At 33.1% G+C, this 19,286-nt stretch overlaps 1 protein-coding gene across 2 annotated transcripts in view; it reads right to left on the minus strand.

Annotated features, from left to right (window-relative positions):
• LOC106474124 (kidney mitochondrial carrier protein 1-like) overlaps window positions 1–19,286 on the minus strand; it is a 33,813-nt gene that overhangs the window by 6,778 nt on the left and 7,749 nt on the right. Inside the window, exons 1-6 of one of the 2 annotated variants that reach the window (XM_022402490.1) lie at window positions 15,578–15,600; window positions 14,713–14,835; window positions 14,044–14,191; window positions 12,125–12,219; window positions 927–1,012; window positions 444–542 (exon numbers count right to left, since the gene is read on the minus strand). In XM_022402490.1, coding sequence (XP_022258198.1) covers window positions 444–542; window positions 927–1,012; window positions 12,125–12,219; window positions 14,044–14,191; window positions 14,713–14,776 — 492 coding nt within the window. In that variant the 5' untranslated portion in view covers window positions 14,777–14,835; window positions 15,578–15,600. Of the gene's footprint in view, window positions 1–443; window positions 543–926; window positions 1,013–12,124; window positions 12,220–14,043; window positions 14,192–14,712; window positions 14,836–15,577; window positions 15,601–19,286 lie in introns of those variants that run through there. The other variant, XM_013934815.2, reaches the window with a different exon arrangement.

Genomic DNA, 19,286 nt, shown 5'->3' on the forward strand with positions numbered 1-19,286 from the left:
CTTTACGTTATTAGGTACGTAGAAACGTAAATTAAAGTAATAATTACTACGTAGTAAGGTAGGTAGTAGTTCGTACGTACTAACGTAACTACAACAAACAAGTAGTGTGTGTGTGTGTGTGTGTGTGTGTGTGTGTGTGTGTGTGTGTGTGTGTGTGTGTGTGTGTGTGTGTGTGTGTGTGTGTAAATAAAACTTCTTTATACTGTCATTTGAATGTGTTCAATCTGTTTATTTCTCATGCAACTTAAAATTCAGTCAATTTATCAATTACAGAACACTCCCCTTATTTCTTGTGGCTTTACCTGTGATACTTGTAGGAAAATCAGTTTAATCTAAAAATGCCACAGAGATCTTTTTAACACTTGTACAATTACCATAAAAAATAATCTCCTGTCTGGCACACACACACACATATACATTATTTATAACTACTGAATACTTACTCTCCATAAGCCTCGTATTCCCTCACTGTTGTACATGTCCAAGAAACACCTAAACATTCCTTTCTGTTTGTAATACTGATGGTGGGCCTGCATTCGTACCTGTATGGAACAATCAGTATAATCATTCTTATATGCCCTACATCACACCTTGTTTTAAGAAGAAAAAAAGACATCATCACAATAATTCAATGTGCCAGTAATCAAATTCTCAAGGAAACAATGAACAAGCATAGATTCAACTGTAGATCAATAAAGAAAACTTATAAAATTAAGTACTTGCTTTTTTTTTATACAAAGAAATCAATTTATTAACACTTTTGTGAACTTTGAAATCATATATACATACATAACAAATTTATAAAATGTTGAAAAGTAATGTTTTCAACAAGAAAACAATTTGTTATAACACTTCTGAGAAGTCTATTATTGTTCAATTTCATCAGTTACTAAGAGTTTGTCTTTTTTTAAACTATCAATTTCTACCTTCAAGACATCAGTAGGATTAGCAAGAGATGATGAGACCACTCCAGCAAATATACCACATATCATGTTCTTCACCAGTGTCTCATCTAAATGTGAATAAAGTAGACATATGACAAAATGTATTAAAAATACATATAAGATAGTAAACATTTAATGCCAATAATAATCATTGCAATCATGAACTATAACAATAATTTTATCTATAAAAATTATCTTTAATAGAAGTTTTAATTTTATAGGCCTGGCAGGACATAGCTGAATTATTTTTTTTATATTAACAGATGTTGTGCTTATAATATAACTTTATTATAACTCAAAAGAAGATTGTATGTCATGCCGCATAATAGTTTTTTTCCATTTCTGCAAATGGAGATTCAGTGTCTGAAAGTCAAATAGTGTGACTACAATAGTTAATGAGGGTTGTTGGTCTTTTAACTCTTAAAATCCAAATCATACCACAAACCCAATATCTGTCACTTCAATAAGACAAAATAAGTCAATTCCACTGTGCACAGTTAGTGAATATAAAAAGAAATATTACTTGCAAAATCAAAGTGCATATATTACTGATTGAATATGAAAAATACACAAATGCCAAATTAAATGAAGTAATATTTCATTTCATCTGAGATCATAAAAATGGTTTTAAAGCAAGCAAGAACCTTTCAGTCCTGACAGTTTATGCATGAAGGTTAATGTAGCTGAAAGACTGATTTATAAAATTATTACTTTAAAAATATGTAGAATTATCAGTAAATGGACTTCCCAGTAGCTCAGCAGTATGTTTGTGGGCTTAACACAAAAAAATCAGGTGGACATAGCACAATGACCCATTGAGCATCTTTGCTTTTAACAACAAAGAAAAAATCCTTAAATGCAGGATTACCATCACAAGGCTCTTTTGTATTGTAACTGTTACTTTTAGTTTAGTTTTATTTCCTTGAAATATAAGATAGGGGCACAGCCAGACTTTTAAAAATAATATGCATGAGACTGGTCAATGGTATAAACAAAAACAATTATTTGGTTTAAAATATATTTGCTTACAAAGATATGTGCATATAGTTATCACTGGAACAATTATGCTTCTCATTACAAGATACTTTAGAGACGTCACCAGAAATATTACGAGCACAGACGAAACTATATGTACACGTGTATAATGCACATGTCTAGCTATGCTGTTGTACGATTAGTTTTATTATTATTAACTTCTGATTAAAGCAAGCTTCTTATGTACTTAGGACTAAAAATTAATCCAGTAATTAATATAGCTAATTTAATATACTATTGTAACTAGGTGTATGCAAAGTTATCAAAGTTAGAATGGATTGATTCATTAGTTTGGTGCTCTTGTTATTAATATTTTCTGTTGTAATCCTAATATCTAATGAGGTTTGGTCAGCTTAATAGATTTCAGTTACTCCTACATTCCTATTCTAAGGTAGCAATGCCAAATCATCATCATCATCATAATAAACAATATATAAAAATAGATATAATAATAACACATAAATACCAATATTAAACGTTTTAATCAATACTGTTAATATAACTAATATTTAAGAAAGAGTAGAATACATTAAGATTTAATCCAAAACAAACATGAATCTAAAGGTAATGGTAATTAAGACTAATATTTTTATACCTATCAATTCAAATTTCATGCTGTAATTGGACATACTTTACATTTACAAGATTATTCAAACCTATGAAAGACAACAGCTGTAATAAGTGGCATGTAACTTACATCAGTGACATATGTTAGTTTTAAATAAAGACCTGACACCAGGCAAGTGTAAAGTGATTGTATTTCACACAAATAATACTAACATTCATTCAAAAGAATTACTTTATTTCCAGAAAAAATTTAAGTGTAAGTCTAATTATTATTTTTTGTATTTCTTATCACTTGATTTACAATATATCAAAATTTAAGAACAACAAAGGACCTACTGTTACATCTAGGCCATTCCATCCACTAAACTAAACTTTGAATAACAAATAAATAAATAAAGCACTTAAAGCCAGTTCTTATCCTTCAAATATTCATCAAGTCTTCCTTTAAAATTCTTTAAATTTACTGCTTCCACTATATCTGAAGGCAACTTATTCCAAAGGTCAACTACCTTGTTAGAAAAATAAACTTTTCTTAACTAAAGATGACTCCTATCCTGCCAAAATTTGAATTTGTATTCCATAGTCCTACCATTTTCACCTGTACAATGAAATTATAACCTCTTTGGGCTTATATTCATTACTTCTGTAGATACAGCTTAAGGTTCCAGTAACTGAAGAAAAAAGTAAATTTAATGATCCTGCCATCTCATAACCATCAAGTACAAGCTTCCTGTATCATCTCTCAAAAGCCCCTACTCTATCCTAATATTTTGCTTAACCTTAATGTATTTAAAAAAATCCTTATTATTAATATTTACATTTTCAATTAACCTTTTTCATATACCCTTTATAATTTTCTAATTTCCTGTTTGGCCACCTCTTTTGATCATGTATTATCCTCTTGGTCTCCCAACACAGTAATCAATATAAATTTCTTAAATTTATAATGTTTTTCTTTAACTATATTTTTTATATCTTTTGCAAACCAATTCGTTTTTTTTCTTGCAGCAACCCTTTTTTCCCCACAAATGTCCATCTTGAATATTTAAAAACAATTATTTTAAAATTTTTCCTTATTTGATCACTATCCCCAATAAATTCAGCTGCACAATTCACAACAGATAATCCTTGTCTCATCCTTTCAAACTTTTTTTAAAATTTGTAACCAATATCTCATTATTCCCTATCTCTATATGCAGTGAAACATCAAATCTAGATCAATGATAACTTGCACCCAGGTGTTCCATAACCTCCACCCTGTCAACCATTTCTATATTAGAAGTTAACAATAAATCTAAAATATCATTGTTCCTAATGGGTTTCCTAACCAATTTAAGAAATCCACCCTGAACAGTTTCTAAATACCTATTTCCCTCATGATTTGACTCTGACATTACACAATCTACATGCCTGAAATTAAAATCCCCCACAATTATGACCTCATTAACAACCTAGTTCTTTATCTTATTATAGAGTTTTCATTAATTTCATCAGTATCATATTGCAATTAGAAGTTTCCCTCCTTTTATTTCCTAACAGAAACCCACTCTCTTTGAAATACAGGGATATCAATTACTTATCCATATTAAGTAATCGACATCCCTGTATTTCAAATAAATTTCTGCCATCAAAATTGTCTGAACTAAGTTTCAGTAATACCAATCATATCAAGATCTTCTGTTCTGAATGGTGCTTTAAAGTCTTCTACTCTATTTTTATAGTTCTAGCATTACAATATTAACAGTTTAGTCTACCTTTAAAACTATTTCTGCAAGTTGTTCTCACATTATACTTTTTCTACATCTTTTTTTTCCCCATTAGTTAAGTTTATTCTGGCCCTCATTACTGCCCAGTGCTAATTTAAAGCTGCCCTGACAATGAGTTAATAGCCTTTCTAAACAAGCCAGCCCCTACCCTATATAAATGTAAACCAGTCATTCTATAAAGCTCCCTTTAATCACTGAACTGATCCCACAAGACCAAACAGCCAATTTTCTCATCCTTACATATTAATTTTTTCTTTACCATTCAATTAACCCTAGTGACCTACTTAAAATTTTATTCCCAACATTAGGTCTTGGCAGTATTCCTAACAGTTTTTTAAAGTTATCATGGCCCTTTCCTTTAAATGCCTTTACCAACCACTTGTTCTTACTAATTAGCTCTTCCGAATTACCTTTCTTACATCATTAGTCCCTATGTGTACTACAAAGACTGCATTGCTGCTAGCACCTTTTACTACGTCACTTGCTCAGTCAGTTATACTATCTACTCCTGCCCTTGAATAACATTATCTAATTATTTTCTCCATATTCACCCCACAGACTATCCTCTCCACCTGTCGTACTAAAGAACTACCTGCAACTATAACCTCCTATGTTTTTCATTCTCATATTTATCTGTCGCTTTTGTTTCCTTCCCTCCCATAGTTCCTCATCTGCACAAGCTAGGGTTGAAATCTATTACTTAATAGGACTTGCTCATTACAATTAAAATCAAATTTACACTTCTAGCCTTATTAGTACTACTTGTAACATCCTGGTAGTCATTATCAGCTACTGTATACTTTGCATGTAAAAGCTCAAGTTCCTCTTGAAATCTTGCTGCCATTTCCCACAGATCACTCTTCTCTTTATCCATTACCTCCAATTTCTCCTCCAACCTGCAAACTCTTCAACAAATTGCACTTCTTCACTACTAGCTTCCTTAAAAGTGCATGCCAGTCAAAGTTCCCAAATGAAACCCACTACTTACACCTATCATACCTTACAATCTGTGAAAGCTTAACACCTACACTACTTAATCACTGTAGTATGGGAATAAATAATAAAAACTAAATACAAGTAGACTATTAACAACTGTTATGTCCAACGTTTGAGAACTAAATATACTGCACTATTTCATCACTACTTAATCTTCACACTAAAATACTTAAGTTTATCTTTAAAATCAGAAGTGATAAATAATGAATCTTTAGATAGTGACTTAATAATACAATGTGTATAGCTTATTTTAAACTTACCAATATGCTGAATTGCAGCTAAAGTCATGTTACACACACACACACACATTCTGTAATTTGTAATACTTACACCATCAAGTACTGATTGAAAACTTTAACCCTACTATTAATAGTTACCCATATTGTTAAATCAACTTATCTTTTTATTAGTAACACAAGTTACTAAAATATAAAAATAGTCAGATCCTTAAACAGGTTTAAATGAAATATTCCAAAAACTTCAACAAAAGCTTAGCTTTCAAAAGTCTTCACTCTCCCATAGCACCCTCTTCTCATCATGTTGCTAACAATATTTTGTAATAATCAAAGCAAGTCATAATTATGGATATTATTAACAGGCCTAGAGAGTTTGAAGGTTAAACAATCTGGGTTGCTGAATCCAGATATTGTTCACACACAAGTTCGTGCAAGATTAAATGTGTAGAGACTAAAATTGTATTTGGTAACAAAAACTGGCAATTTGTTTTTGTAAACATTAAAGGTTAATGAAAGTGACTTTTCTCATTAAAAATGAAATTATGATTGATATTCAGTACCTCTTTATAATTACAAATGCAAAGCTTCAAGAGTAAAATATGACATACCATTAGTATATTGAAGAATAAAATCCCAAATAAACTTTTAAAGACTGTTTTCTTACAGTTCTGTTAAGACTCCTCAAAATACTACAGTTGTAGAAATCACAAGCCTATGGTAATTAAAATTAAAAGCTGAATGTTATCTGAAAGTATAAGTTTTGGTTTTTCACTCAAATATTGATAATATAAAACAATAAATTCAGAATCTGTTGATGCACATCAAATAAAAGAGCAGCTTATTCCAATCAAAAGCTCTTACTTTAGTTGAAATTCCAAGAACTATACACGTTAGAAACAGACACTGCATGCGTCAAAATTATACACTGATGTACAAATATTCTCAAAAGAATTTTATTTATTTACCCACTTTTAAGTCCAATATTTTATATGCTATTACCTTTAGCAATATTTAACCCTTTGTAAATAACAAGTAAAATTTGGGATACACATTAGAGCTGTAATGTGCCTTTGTTTGAAATTTTATGAAAAAATGACAATTTCTATTGCAGGACCACAGTTGATTTATTCAGCAGATACAAGTCCTGCTGTATCTTATTCTACTCTCAAGATATACACAACAGCAAATTTCAAGCATTGTGAATGTGTATTGGAAATCAAGGTGAAGTATAACAATTTTAAAGAATTTGTGCAGTGATTTTAATCTGCAAAATATTCTTACATCTGGTAGAGTATCTGATTGTAGTTTTGAGTACAAAGTTTCATCCAAAATAAGTGAATTGACCATGATTAATAATGATCTAGGGACATTCATGTGCCAAAAACAAAGCAAGACATATTTTGTTGTTAAGTATAACAGTTCTGTACAACATTTAAATGTTATACAAGAGTCTGGGTTAAAATACATCATTATTTATGTTCTTCACTTAATCAAAATAAAATGCATAGTTAAACCACACTGCCATTCATTCTTTACATTACTTGACAAAATAGATAGAATCAGGTGTGTATTTTTGGACATGAGATGTTATTAGTGGTAATTAAACAATATAAACTAGAAAAGGAATACAACAAAGTGTTTAACCTATTTTTTTTAAATATAGAATATTAGAATCTGTTTGCAAGCAATAAAAAATCTCCAAAATTTATCTTTTAAAATTTGGTGGTATGTTCAAGATACTTATAGATGTTCAAGATAATGTAGAAACTGAATTTAAATAATCTTAATTTTGTTGTGTTATCTTTGATTTCAATGTTCTTTAAATTTACAACATGGTTAAAAACATATTCTACTACAATTTTATAATTTTTTTATATTTGTGCAAAACTACTTATGGGCTATCTGCACTAACCCTCCTTAATTTTGAGCTGATAAGACTAGAGAAACACAGCAAGTCAACAACTCCAACAGCCAACTCTTATGTTACTTTAATCAATTAATGGGAGTTAAAATTTTCCTTACCTGACAATGTATTTCTGATAGATATTAATCTCTTCACACAGAAATGCTATCTTCCTTGTATGTCTGCCAATGAAAGTTGCATGTCACTAGCCTTGCGATAACTCCCAGCTAAATTCACTTGAATTGCTTCACTCGTCCATGATGACACATAAGAGGGTGACTCACTTACATATGCAGTAACTCCCCCTATGCACTTGCACTCATGATAACTTCATTCTTTGGTGAGGCAGGACAAAGAAAATGTGCATTGGAAATGGGGAGGATTGGTGAGAATGTGTCAGGAGGTGAGTATCTATCATAAAAACATTTTATGGTAAGAAAATATTAACTTCAAAGACAATAACTCACCTCTGTGGAGGGGCCAGTGCAAAATTTTACCTAGATGAGCTCCCTTCAAAAAGAGAATCACATGAAGTGTGACATCCAATGGCAGAAGCTCCATAGGGGCCACAATTCATCTCAACCAGGGATCTTGACCATCTCTTTGCCTGGAATGTAAGAGTGGAGAGGCAAATGAGCCCCAAATATCATAGAGACAGACAAAACGAGAACATGATCATCCAAGTACTTGCACTCAAATGGTTGGCGAGCCAATATGTTTAGTGTGGTTGGGGCACAATCAGACCATACAGTGACCTTGACTCTATTGAAAAACCACAAAAGGAGGACAAATTAGTTATGTGGTACATTTTGAATTTTTAAGGGGTGACATATAATACACAAACAGTGTCATCCCCCCCTTACTTATCGTTGTATTCTCTACTTGAAGAAAAATGGGGGGGAGAGACCTGGAGAAGTGCCCAGATCCCCAGCAGACCACCAACCAAAAAGTCTTTTTACTGACAAAACCCTATTTTTTTTTTTTTTTTGCTGGCTAGTATGAGCTAAAGAAGTGAGCAGAATACTTCTCTGGTGCTGGCTTTGTTTCATCATAGTCTATGGAATTGATGCTTTCTGTATCAGACAATTGAGTATGAGCACCACGAGAATACCTCAAATGGTCTTGTAGAATGTCCCATCTTGCAGTGGGCACTGATAGAGCCAGAATGGTTGATTTGAGTGCTTTCTGTTATTTTGGCTCAATGCAGCTTTTGGGAAATAAGCATACCCTAGGAGGCAACACCAGCTACCTGGTGGGATCCTAATAAATGTAAAAGAATGAAGTACATGATAAGCTACAGCCTGAACAGGACACAGGAGTCAATCCAGGTGTGAATGATGATTTGGATAAGAGACAAAAGCAAGAGAGATAGGAAAGAAGGTGTAGTTACCTTCCCAAGTGCTAAAAGTCTTAGGAAGAAAAGATTAGTATAGGGAGAGGAGTATACAAGTGTGGTGAAAAAGGGTGCGAGAAGCATCAACAGAATATATATCTGAATGACAGCAACCACAGGCAAGAAGAATGACGAAATAAAGCTAGAGAGAAAGATAGTACAAAGAGCAAGAAGCCAATGGTTCGAATGGGGTATACTTGAGAGTGTACGAGACTACATTAAGGCCCCAATTAGCATTGTAGTTGGGTGAGGAGGTCAGAGAAAAATGAAAGAGTGGAACACAGTGGAGAAGACAAGGAGAGAAACATTCTGTGGTTTCTGGGAAAGGAAAAATGCAATGGACAAAGCTGCTCAATAATCAACAATGGTGGAGACCAACAAAGCATGGACTAACAGCCAGGTAGGAAGGTTGTTCCCACTATGACAGCCAGGTAGAAAGGAATGGTGTGTGGGCCAACAATGAAAGGCCCACCACTTTCATTGATAGACAGACATAGTGGAAGGCCAACAGGAATGTGACAAGATTTCTACATTATCGGAGAGTCCAGCTAGATGGGCAATGGGCCAAACACAAATCCCACATGTGAAAATTGTGGGATGATATCCTTCAATAAAAAAGGGACATGCGAGGTGGAAGTAAAAGAAATGGAATATTGGGTAGATGAAGTAGAGGAAACCCTGGCTGAGCTGGCCAAAGAGGTGCCAACAGCAGGACCTGACAAAGAGTGTTGCATATTGAGGCAAGAACCTGAGGGGAGAATATGAAGAGGAGGATAAGCATATATAAAGAGGTGAGACCAGACCTGGTTGAGAGTATTGATAACCATAGCCAAAGGATGAGAAACAGGAGATCAGAAGAGAGGAAGCCTGGAGTTGAAAATGGTGGCAAAGATATCTATGAGAAGCATGCCCAACTGAAAGCAACGGCAATGAAAGATCTAAGGGTGTAAAGATAATTCCATTGGTAGAATGTGGACTGGCTGAGAGAGGTGGTCTACCACTATGTCCTTATCCCACAGCAAGTGACAGGAAAAAGACAAACTTAATATAAATAGACCCAGAAGAGTAAGTCCAATGCCTGAAAGCAAAGGGACCTGGAATGGGTGCCTCTTGGTGGAAGAAACAACTGTGGAATTGATGGAGTGGATTATGACCAAATGATCCACTAGTATGGGCAGGAATGGAAACACAGCTGACAAACAATGAGAAGTTTGAGCACAATGATGTGGAGTGAATGTTCATCCTGCATCCAAGTCCTTATTCAGAGATGCACTTGAATCAGAGAGGGAAGCATCAATGAAGAAACAGATCCAGATTAGAAGTTAGTAAGAAAATGTCAGAAGTAGTATGGGGATACAGAAAAGCCAGAATCCCAAAAAGCAAAATAACCTATTGTACAGGATGAGAGTGAGAAGTGCAAACCCTGATGACCAGATATGTCATAGTTTGCAAGTGAAGAGGAAAGGACTGAGCTCAGCTGAGACAAGATATGAAGAAAATACTCAGAAGTACCATATACTGAGTGGGCATGAGAAAGGACTTAGATGTCATGACAAAAAGAAGAGCAATGAATGGGAAGAAAATATATGAAGGATGGGTCAAGAGGGATGTGTAGGAAAGTGTTTGACACATCAACCGTAGCCAACCATAGACTGTGTGAAAAAAGACCACAGACTGGGTTGGAGGGAGGAGAAAAGAAAATGGGAGGAAAAAAGAGAGGTGGAGAAATGAAAAACGGTTTTCAGCAGAAAAATGAGACCAACTGCAGAAGAAGACAAGACAGGTGCCCAAAAAAGTAAGATATGATAAGGTAGTCACTGACAAGAAGAGTGATGAACTAGACATCTTATATGTAGAAAAAGAAGAAGAAAATGAGGAATGCATGGAAAAAGAATGTTAGGGGTAGCCAAGAAACAGGAGCAAGGGGCAAGGGCAGGAAAGAGGAACATGGAAATGATAACAAGGACTGAAGTTGTATATCAGTCCAGGTCTCCAGAAAGAAATGAAAATCACTGAAGACATTCAGGCAAAAAACGGGAGCCCAATGAAGGCCATGTCTACAAGAAGAAGGAAGGTGTACAGTAAAAAGGAACATAACCATACCCCATGAGTCCCAACATCAGGAAAACAAAAGTAAAGAGGGAGAGAGCAGAAGAAGTGGAACAGGCTAAGGTGGCAAAGAAAATAGAATTAACTTCTACAGAAAACCCATCTGGAGCACGATGAAATACCTCAGACAAAAGGTGAAAGGAGGAAGGAATTTAGGAGGGTAGCGAGAAAAACGAAGATGCAAAAAGGGGGAACCAGAGAACAAAGTTGAAGGCAAGGGGCTCGATCCCCAAGCAGGCCAAATAGATACCAAATACAGGGAACTTAAAAAGGAAAGGAAGAATGACTACAAACTAGGACAAAAATAGTCACGAACGTGAGGAGGGACGAAGCATTTGGATGTGAGAGAGGAGCTATTAGAGAAAGGAAACAGTATAAACCCTAATAATAAGCAAGTAGGAAAGAAATGGTATATTCTAAGATTTGGGGTCATGGAGTAAAAAAAAACGAGAAATATTTAAAAACAGACAAAAAGTAAGGAAAGGAACATACCTAAGGATAAAATCCAGAAAGATATTGGAGGGTTATATTTGTAGTCTAATAAATCATTCCAAACTGAGGAGAAAGAGCTTCAGCCAATGGGACGGGAGTAGCATGCTCAGTAATCATGTGTAATCAACAAGCCTCCAGAAGCCGTAGTAGAATCAAGGTTTGTATGTGTAATATCGTCACTCACACAGGACTAAGTACAAGTCACCGTCATGTGAGAATGCATGATAAAAATTAAAGCTTTTGAAACAAAAACCAAAGAAAACGAAAACATAGGTTTCGTTAATAAATGCAAATCTCATAGTGAACTCAGATGCGAAATTATGAACACGTTTGTTCATTGCAACACCGATGAGAAGTGTGAAGTTATCATGAGTGCAAGTGTATAAGGGGAGTTACTGCGCATGGAAATTGTGTCACCCTTCTGTTCGTGCACCATTTAAGTTCACGTCAAACACATGGATTTAGGTGGAAATTACCTCAAGGTTAGTGAGTGACATGCAAGTATCATCGGCAGACCAGCAAGGAAGGTATCATTTCTGTGTAAAAAGGTGAGTTATCGTCTTGGAATTTTCTTCCTATCGAGTTGAAACTTAAGTATTTTATCTGTGTAGCTTATGTACTCATAACAAAAAAAGTATGGATAAAGTTCCGGTTCAAAACATATCTTTATTATAATTTCTTACCATGTGGATCTCTCGTTAGTGCATTCTTTAGAGAGTAATAGATGCCTATCTTAGCAGTACCGTATGTAGTTTGCCTCAGAATTGCTGGACCGATTCTACAAAAATAGTTTATATGATTAAATTAACACAACATTTCTTGTGATTAAAACAGCACAATCTTCACTATCTGGCTCATTAAATACAACTGAAAAAATTAGATGATTTATGATTCACCAAAAAAGACTTTATTCATGATGCATGAAACAAAATTGATCGTTTTGAAAAATGATCTTGTAGTTAACTAGCTTTAACAGTAACCCAGTATAAATTCCACAACAATTTTTAATATCATACAACAATCTGTCTGGAATATTAGTGACAAATTGTTTAACCAAAAATAATTGCACTTTGACATAATGAGACATCAACAAAGCATTTATATATCGTACTTAACTAACAATATAATAATTGAATATCAAGATACGTATAGCTTCTGGATTTAATTAAAGTCTGTTGAAAAATAAACTTATAAAAATAGATTTTAAGGAATCTAAAAGCAAAATAGCATGTGAAATCAAAAGACAGGTTCTTGCATGGAAATAATGGTTCCTTTTTTTTGGTACTACTACTAGTTAATGCTTTATACAACATTCAAACCACGTACCTCAAAGCACTCAACTGCCAATCTTAAAATATTTGGAACAAATAAAAAACAGCTTCCCATTGAGGATTATTTTGTAACTATCTAGATATGAACATCGCATGTCATATCTTGTAGCAAGTGAATTTTGATAATACTAGAAGGTGTGGTCTAGTAAAGATACTATTCGTAGTTTTGATCCTTGGAGAGAAAAGTAGTAATCTTATTATAAACGTATATGAACCACATTAAAATTTTTACTTTATCTATTTATTTTGACTTACAACAGGAGTTAAGTCACCCCAAACTTAGGCACAGAATGGATATTGTAAAATATTAATATGAGAACATTAACATCATCCAACCAAACATCATTAGTAAATGTTTTATGAAAATGTTTTCTAAAAATTAATTATGTTATATGTTACAGTAACAATGTATGTATAAAGAATGTTTATTCGTTTTCTATTATTTCACGAAAACAACATTTTTGTGTATATCTGGTCATCTCCTATACGAGGTTTCTGGTTAGAATTTCGACTAATGTATAATTTTATGTTCAAATATTCTTCTTGATAAAACCTTAGAAATTGAACCATGCGAAAAACTAGTTCTCGAAGAAACATTCCTACATTGTCAAGTGTCTGACCCTTGAATTTATTAATTGTAACGGCAAATGCACGAAAGTACAACTTATTCAAATATGCTTATAAATTTTGATTAAATGTTTTTAAATCTCTTACCTAAGGTGAAACACAAATATTTATTGCACCGCTATCTATTGGATTGAAAAAATATTTAAGTTGTTTATTATGTAATATGATATCATGCGAAATTAATATATAATTGTATTCGTATTTTTCCGAATATTCAAAGAGTTTGTCATAAGTATGATAATAAACATATTAAAGAATTAAAATAATAATAAAATAACATAAAACCTTGACTCGACTAGAATTTGAACGCGAGACTTCCAAATGACAGTCAAGTGCTATAACCACTGTAGTTTTTATAATCAGATGATAACAATTAATTCAAATCCTAATGCAAACTATCGTTATTGTGGTTTTTTCCTAATATTGTGATATCTTGCTCTAAACATGATGAGTTAATAATTTCAAGTTATAAAAAATCCCCACTCGACTGGGATTTAAATGCGAGACTTCTGCTTGAAACAAACCACTGAGCTAATTTGAACGCTACCAACAGAGTCGAGCGTTAAGAAGAAATAAAAGATATATATCCACCAAAAACACAAATACTTAATAACAAAGATTAAATTACCCTTATCAAGTCTCACCCTGAATAAAGAGCCTGCAGACCCTCCTCCTTTGAAATTCGTACCAAGGCATGAAACATACCTTTGTACCTTAACTGCCTGTGGTGAACGTCGTTCACTTGCCCTTGTATTTGCAGCCGAGTTTTTGTAGTGTCAATAGGAAACGTTCCTAAGGTATAGTATTATATACTGCTTTACAAAACTAGCTATGTTCACAATCTGATTAGTTTATTAATTAAAGTAAAATAGTGCAAGTTCCACGAAAACAACTTAAGAAAATATATGATTTAAACTGCTGAATTACGATATCACAATTTATGGCAAATAACTAATAAAAAGAAAAAAAATGCATGAAACATTGTAAATAATATTCAGTTATTTTTAAAATATACTTCAACTACAAAAAAACAATAATCTGTACATTTACTGAAATTGACTGTCATAGGTTTCAAATTATAGTAGTAAGTACAACAGTTTACTTGCGATGAACATGTAAGAAACATTTAAACTGAAAATTGAAACATCAGAATTCATTAACAAATGTTAGAAAACAAGCAACAAAAACTATTTAAAATTTCGGCTTTATATATTAAAAATTACAATAGCTTACAAATTCACCCAATCATACACAAAAACTACATAACGTAGCTATACCATTGATCAAACATAAGGCTTATAATAATAGCTTACCGAATTCAGCAACTGCAGAACATATTCCTCCATATATGAATGGTTGCCAGTCGTGTACACGCATATCTGACAATACACTAAGAAACAGCTGTTAACGTAGAATTACAATGTAGTTGTCAGTGGCTGTAAAATAATAACTCAGGTTGAAGTCTATTTAAAGATGTCAGATATTAAAAAAAGTGGTCTAACATCAGCAGCTACGAAAAGAAAGTTCTAAGTTTACAAATATGGCATACAATTACTGATATATATTGAAAATGTCGTAATTTTTTGGGGTGGGTAGGGCGGACGGTAGCTGATAAAAAAGATGTTTCTATTGAGCAAATTTTGGCACAGGAAAATAATGATAAGAACTTGTAAGGCTATAAAATCAGTTACACAACGGCACATAATAACATAATGAAACTATTAAAAGTTCTATGTCACTTGTATGTTAACACATTTACAAACAGATTGGGAGCTGGTTAGTTTTAACAAACACTTATACATATCATATTAGCTATCATTATAGTAAACACGAAAAGATAAAGTCATTGCTTTGCGTATTACCATACAAACAACTAAACATTCTAATAGGATAAGTTCAGATTTTAGAAATTTATTATAATTCTTGTACATTAAACAAAATTAAAAATGACATTGCTCATTCATTTGTTTCAAAATATTCACACAAACCTACACAAAGGGTTATAACTGCACATGGCTGTTTTGTTTTTAAATGATACTTGTGACTAGAGGGAAGGCAGCTAATCAACAGCACCCACCACCCCCTCTAGTAATAGTGTGTTATTAATAGTTATCCTAAAATCTGTTGGGTTTTTTTAAACCATTGAAATAAGATTTATAATAATTACAATTCACTTACTTAATCTAGTTCATACGACAACGGTTGTTGTTCATGAAAATTGATGATATAACTAGCGCCTTGACCACTACTATGTCTGTCGTATACCAACCAGCCTGATGAGCCTTAGTGTTAGAAGAAAGGTCTCATTGGCACTGGATATGGTAGACGTACTGTATTGTAGTTAGCATACAACAACATATTTTACCAAAAAATCGTGTCATGTTGTCCTTCAGCGCTACCTGTCGGTCAAGATGTGTTTCTTGTACTTTTGCACTCGAATATCCCTATTACAGCACGTAGGTGACTAGAAATTTTATTAAAATAAAATATATCACTTTTGCACACATATATTAATAAAATTTGAACAATATTCTTTAGAAATATTTTAAAAATCATAATTTTGCAATAACTTTTATATTTCATTGTTGATGATTTTTTATTATTTATGTGTGTGTGAGCTCCATAGATATGAATGAGTGGGAATTAACATGGTCCAATTATCAATATTGCATATAGCATTTTGCCAGTTTATTTAAGACAATCTGCACAGGTCATGATTGAAAGAAGTTTCAATGAATGAAACATTATAACTTGTGAATAGTTTATTAGTACACTGCATATATAAAATGTAATAAACGTTGCATATTTGTCTATTCACAGCGTACAAAACGGTGTATGAGGATTCGGAGTATTAAATCCTTGTACTCGTGGTGTGAAAATTGATTTTGGAAGTTTGGTTTCACTTGAATTACTTCGAAGAGGATTATATTGTTGTGATATATAATAATAATAAACAATTTCATAGGAATACTTAAATATCGAAAGAATAATTGCAGTTAGGGCAAGGTTTACGTTTTTTAATGTATTGTTTATTTGCAGTTACACGCACACACAACAAAACAAGAAAAAGAGAAAAATAATGAATAATGCGTTCTTAAAAATTCAAGTCTTTAAATAGTGTAAACATTATTTAATGTTTGACTGAGCTTACATTAAAACACTAGACATTTAATTTTATCACTTCCACGAGTAGGTGTGGTATCAAAATAGTATACTGATCTGGGGGTAATGAAATTTGGAAATAGTGTAAACATTATTTAATGTTTGACTGAGCTTACATTAAAACACTAGACATTTAATTTTATCACTTCCACGAGTAGGTGTGGTATCAAAATAGTATACTGATCTGGGGGTAATGAAATTTGGAAACGCTTTAAATTGGTATTGAGATAAACTTTGTTACAAATATACAACGTTTCGACAATCTTACGCCATCATAAGTTTCTAGAAAGTTGTACATTTGTATCAAAGTTTCTTTCACTACCCATTCAAGCCGTCTCTAGACTATCTTCTAAAAAAATTGGGCCCCCCGTCATCAAATTTCATCCGGAGTAAAAAAAAAAGGTTTGTGCGGTAACTTCTCCTAGAGTACTCGAGTGATCTCAGCCGCATTTTTTTATATGACTTTGGAGATCAAGGCCAATCCATAAAGGTATAAAACATCGTAAGAATTGTTTCATTAAAGTACAGGGTAGCGCAAAATAATTTAAACGGCCTCATATAGATTAAAACATGTTAGACAATACTGGGTAGATTCCGTACTGCTGAATAAAAACAGAGAATTTTCTAAGTTAGTAAAATTGGGATTCACTCTAAACAGATTAAGACAACTATCTAAAAAACAGTAACAAACAATCCAAAAACAGAGCCCGTATAACATTAATAAATTGAATCAATTGTGAAAAACAATTCATGAAAACCTAAAGATTACAAAGTTGTCGTTCCATTTATATACTTACAATGAAAAGCATGCAGGGGTGGATAAGCAGTTTTGCCCTCATTAAAAAAAAACAAAAAAAACTGTAGAAAACTGCACATATACTTTATTTTTAGTATGTATTTACTGAAAAACTAGGTAGAAATGATTAATTGTCAAAATGCTGTCATTATATATAATATGTGTGTGTGTAACTAACATTCAAGGTCATAGTTCAAACAACTGTTTAGTGTAAAACATATTTCCCTTATAATTGTTGTCCGTTAAGCGCAAAGTTACACAATGCACCAGATACGTTATTGATTATATTCTGTTTGGAAATAGTTTGTTTTATTTATGCCACCCAGTTGCTTCAATTACGAACTAATGAAACTTAACTCGGTATAATAACTAGGAAATGAAAAACTCTTCTGAAAGTTTTACAGATTCTAAGTTCTCGGGAAAGCTCAAAATCACTTCAGGGCTACAGCACTAGCCTTACTAGATTGGGTTCATATCAAGCTGGTGATAGGTGGGTAATACTTGTTGACCTTTCTGAGTCTAATGTATGTTGATTCTATGAAATTTTCTCAGAGTATTTCCCAACAGCTGGTCAGCCAGCCTTGCAACATGCCAGTAAACGTGTTCTTGACCTTGACCATCAATCCTCTTAGTTAGTATAGTGCATGTATCCTAGCTTGTACGCAATGTAGAGTTGTACGGTTCTATTTTTATTTTTAGAATACTTTTATCTTTACATTCCCAGTTTTCGTTAGAATAATATAAAAAAAAATCGCCATTTATATTTAGTACAAAGAAAATGAAAAACATCTACAGAAATGCGTGAAATGCATTTTATTTAACTGTAGTTTTAAATGTCCATCAAAAATTGCTACGCGGGAATTTTTTTTGCACTCAGATGAGTGGGTAAACAACAACTGAATATTTTGCTTGGAGACGTCTTGAACGGGTAATGAAGAAAATCTTTAATACAAGTTTAACATAACAGCAATTGTACAAGGTTTTGTCATCATCAGGTACAAGTAGTTTACACTGACACAGATATATATACATTATGGAACAGGACTGTCCCCTACGACCTATACTGTCCACATATGATTCCTTCAACTACGATCTTAGCAAATACATAGCCTGAGCTCTCACAACATATGTAACATCTGCAGGTTCATTTTTTAAAGATGCCTTCAATTTCAAATATACACTAGACCAACTAAATTCTAAAGCCTTAATGGCTAGTTCTGATGTCGTGTCACTCTTCACCGAAGTTCCCGCCAATGAAGCTGCAATATCGCACTCGACCTCTACATTAATGACCTCAACAAGTTAATCCACATCCCCAGCACGCTTTTTGTTTCTCTCTTAGAATTTACAACAACTAAAACCAACTTCATTTTCAACAACGAACATTTCCTTCAAATAGATGGCTTAAGTATGAGCAATCCTGTTTCACCCGTTCTTGCCAATATATTCATGACCCAGATCGAAACACAAGCCATACATTCTGCGCTTCATCCTCCAATATACTGGTACAGATATTTCGATGACACTTTTGCTGGTTTCACTTCTGCAGAAGACACATTAACTTTCTTTGAACACATAAACTCCATTCATCCCAACATCAAATTAACATAGAACACGAAAACAATAAGCAGTTATCTTTTCTTAACTTCAACATTGTTAGATCAGACACACAGTTTAAAACCAAAATTCACCGTAAGAACACACACACACCGGCTTCTACATCCCTGGAATTCCGCTCATGACACCACAAAAAAAAAAATAAATCAATACACTGAAAAATCTCATAAACACAGCCAGAAGACTTTGTTCAATGGACTACATAGATGAAGAAATCAACCACACAAAACATTCATTCATTCACACCAACAAATTTCCATCAGGTATTGCTGAAAAACTCTCCAACATTCACCACAATAAAACTCAACTCAC

The sequence above is a fragment of the Limulus polyphemus genome, unplaced genomic scaffold (genome assembly GCF_000517525.1).
Source record: "Limulus polyphemus unplaced genomic scaffold, Limulus_polyphemus-2.1.2 Scaffold6848, whole genome shotgun sequence".
NCBI lineage: Eukaryota > Metazoa > Arthropoda > Merostomata > Xiphosura > Limulidae > Limulus > Limulus polyphemus.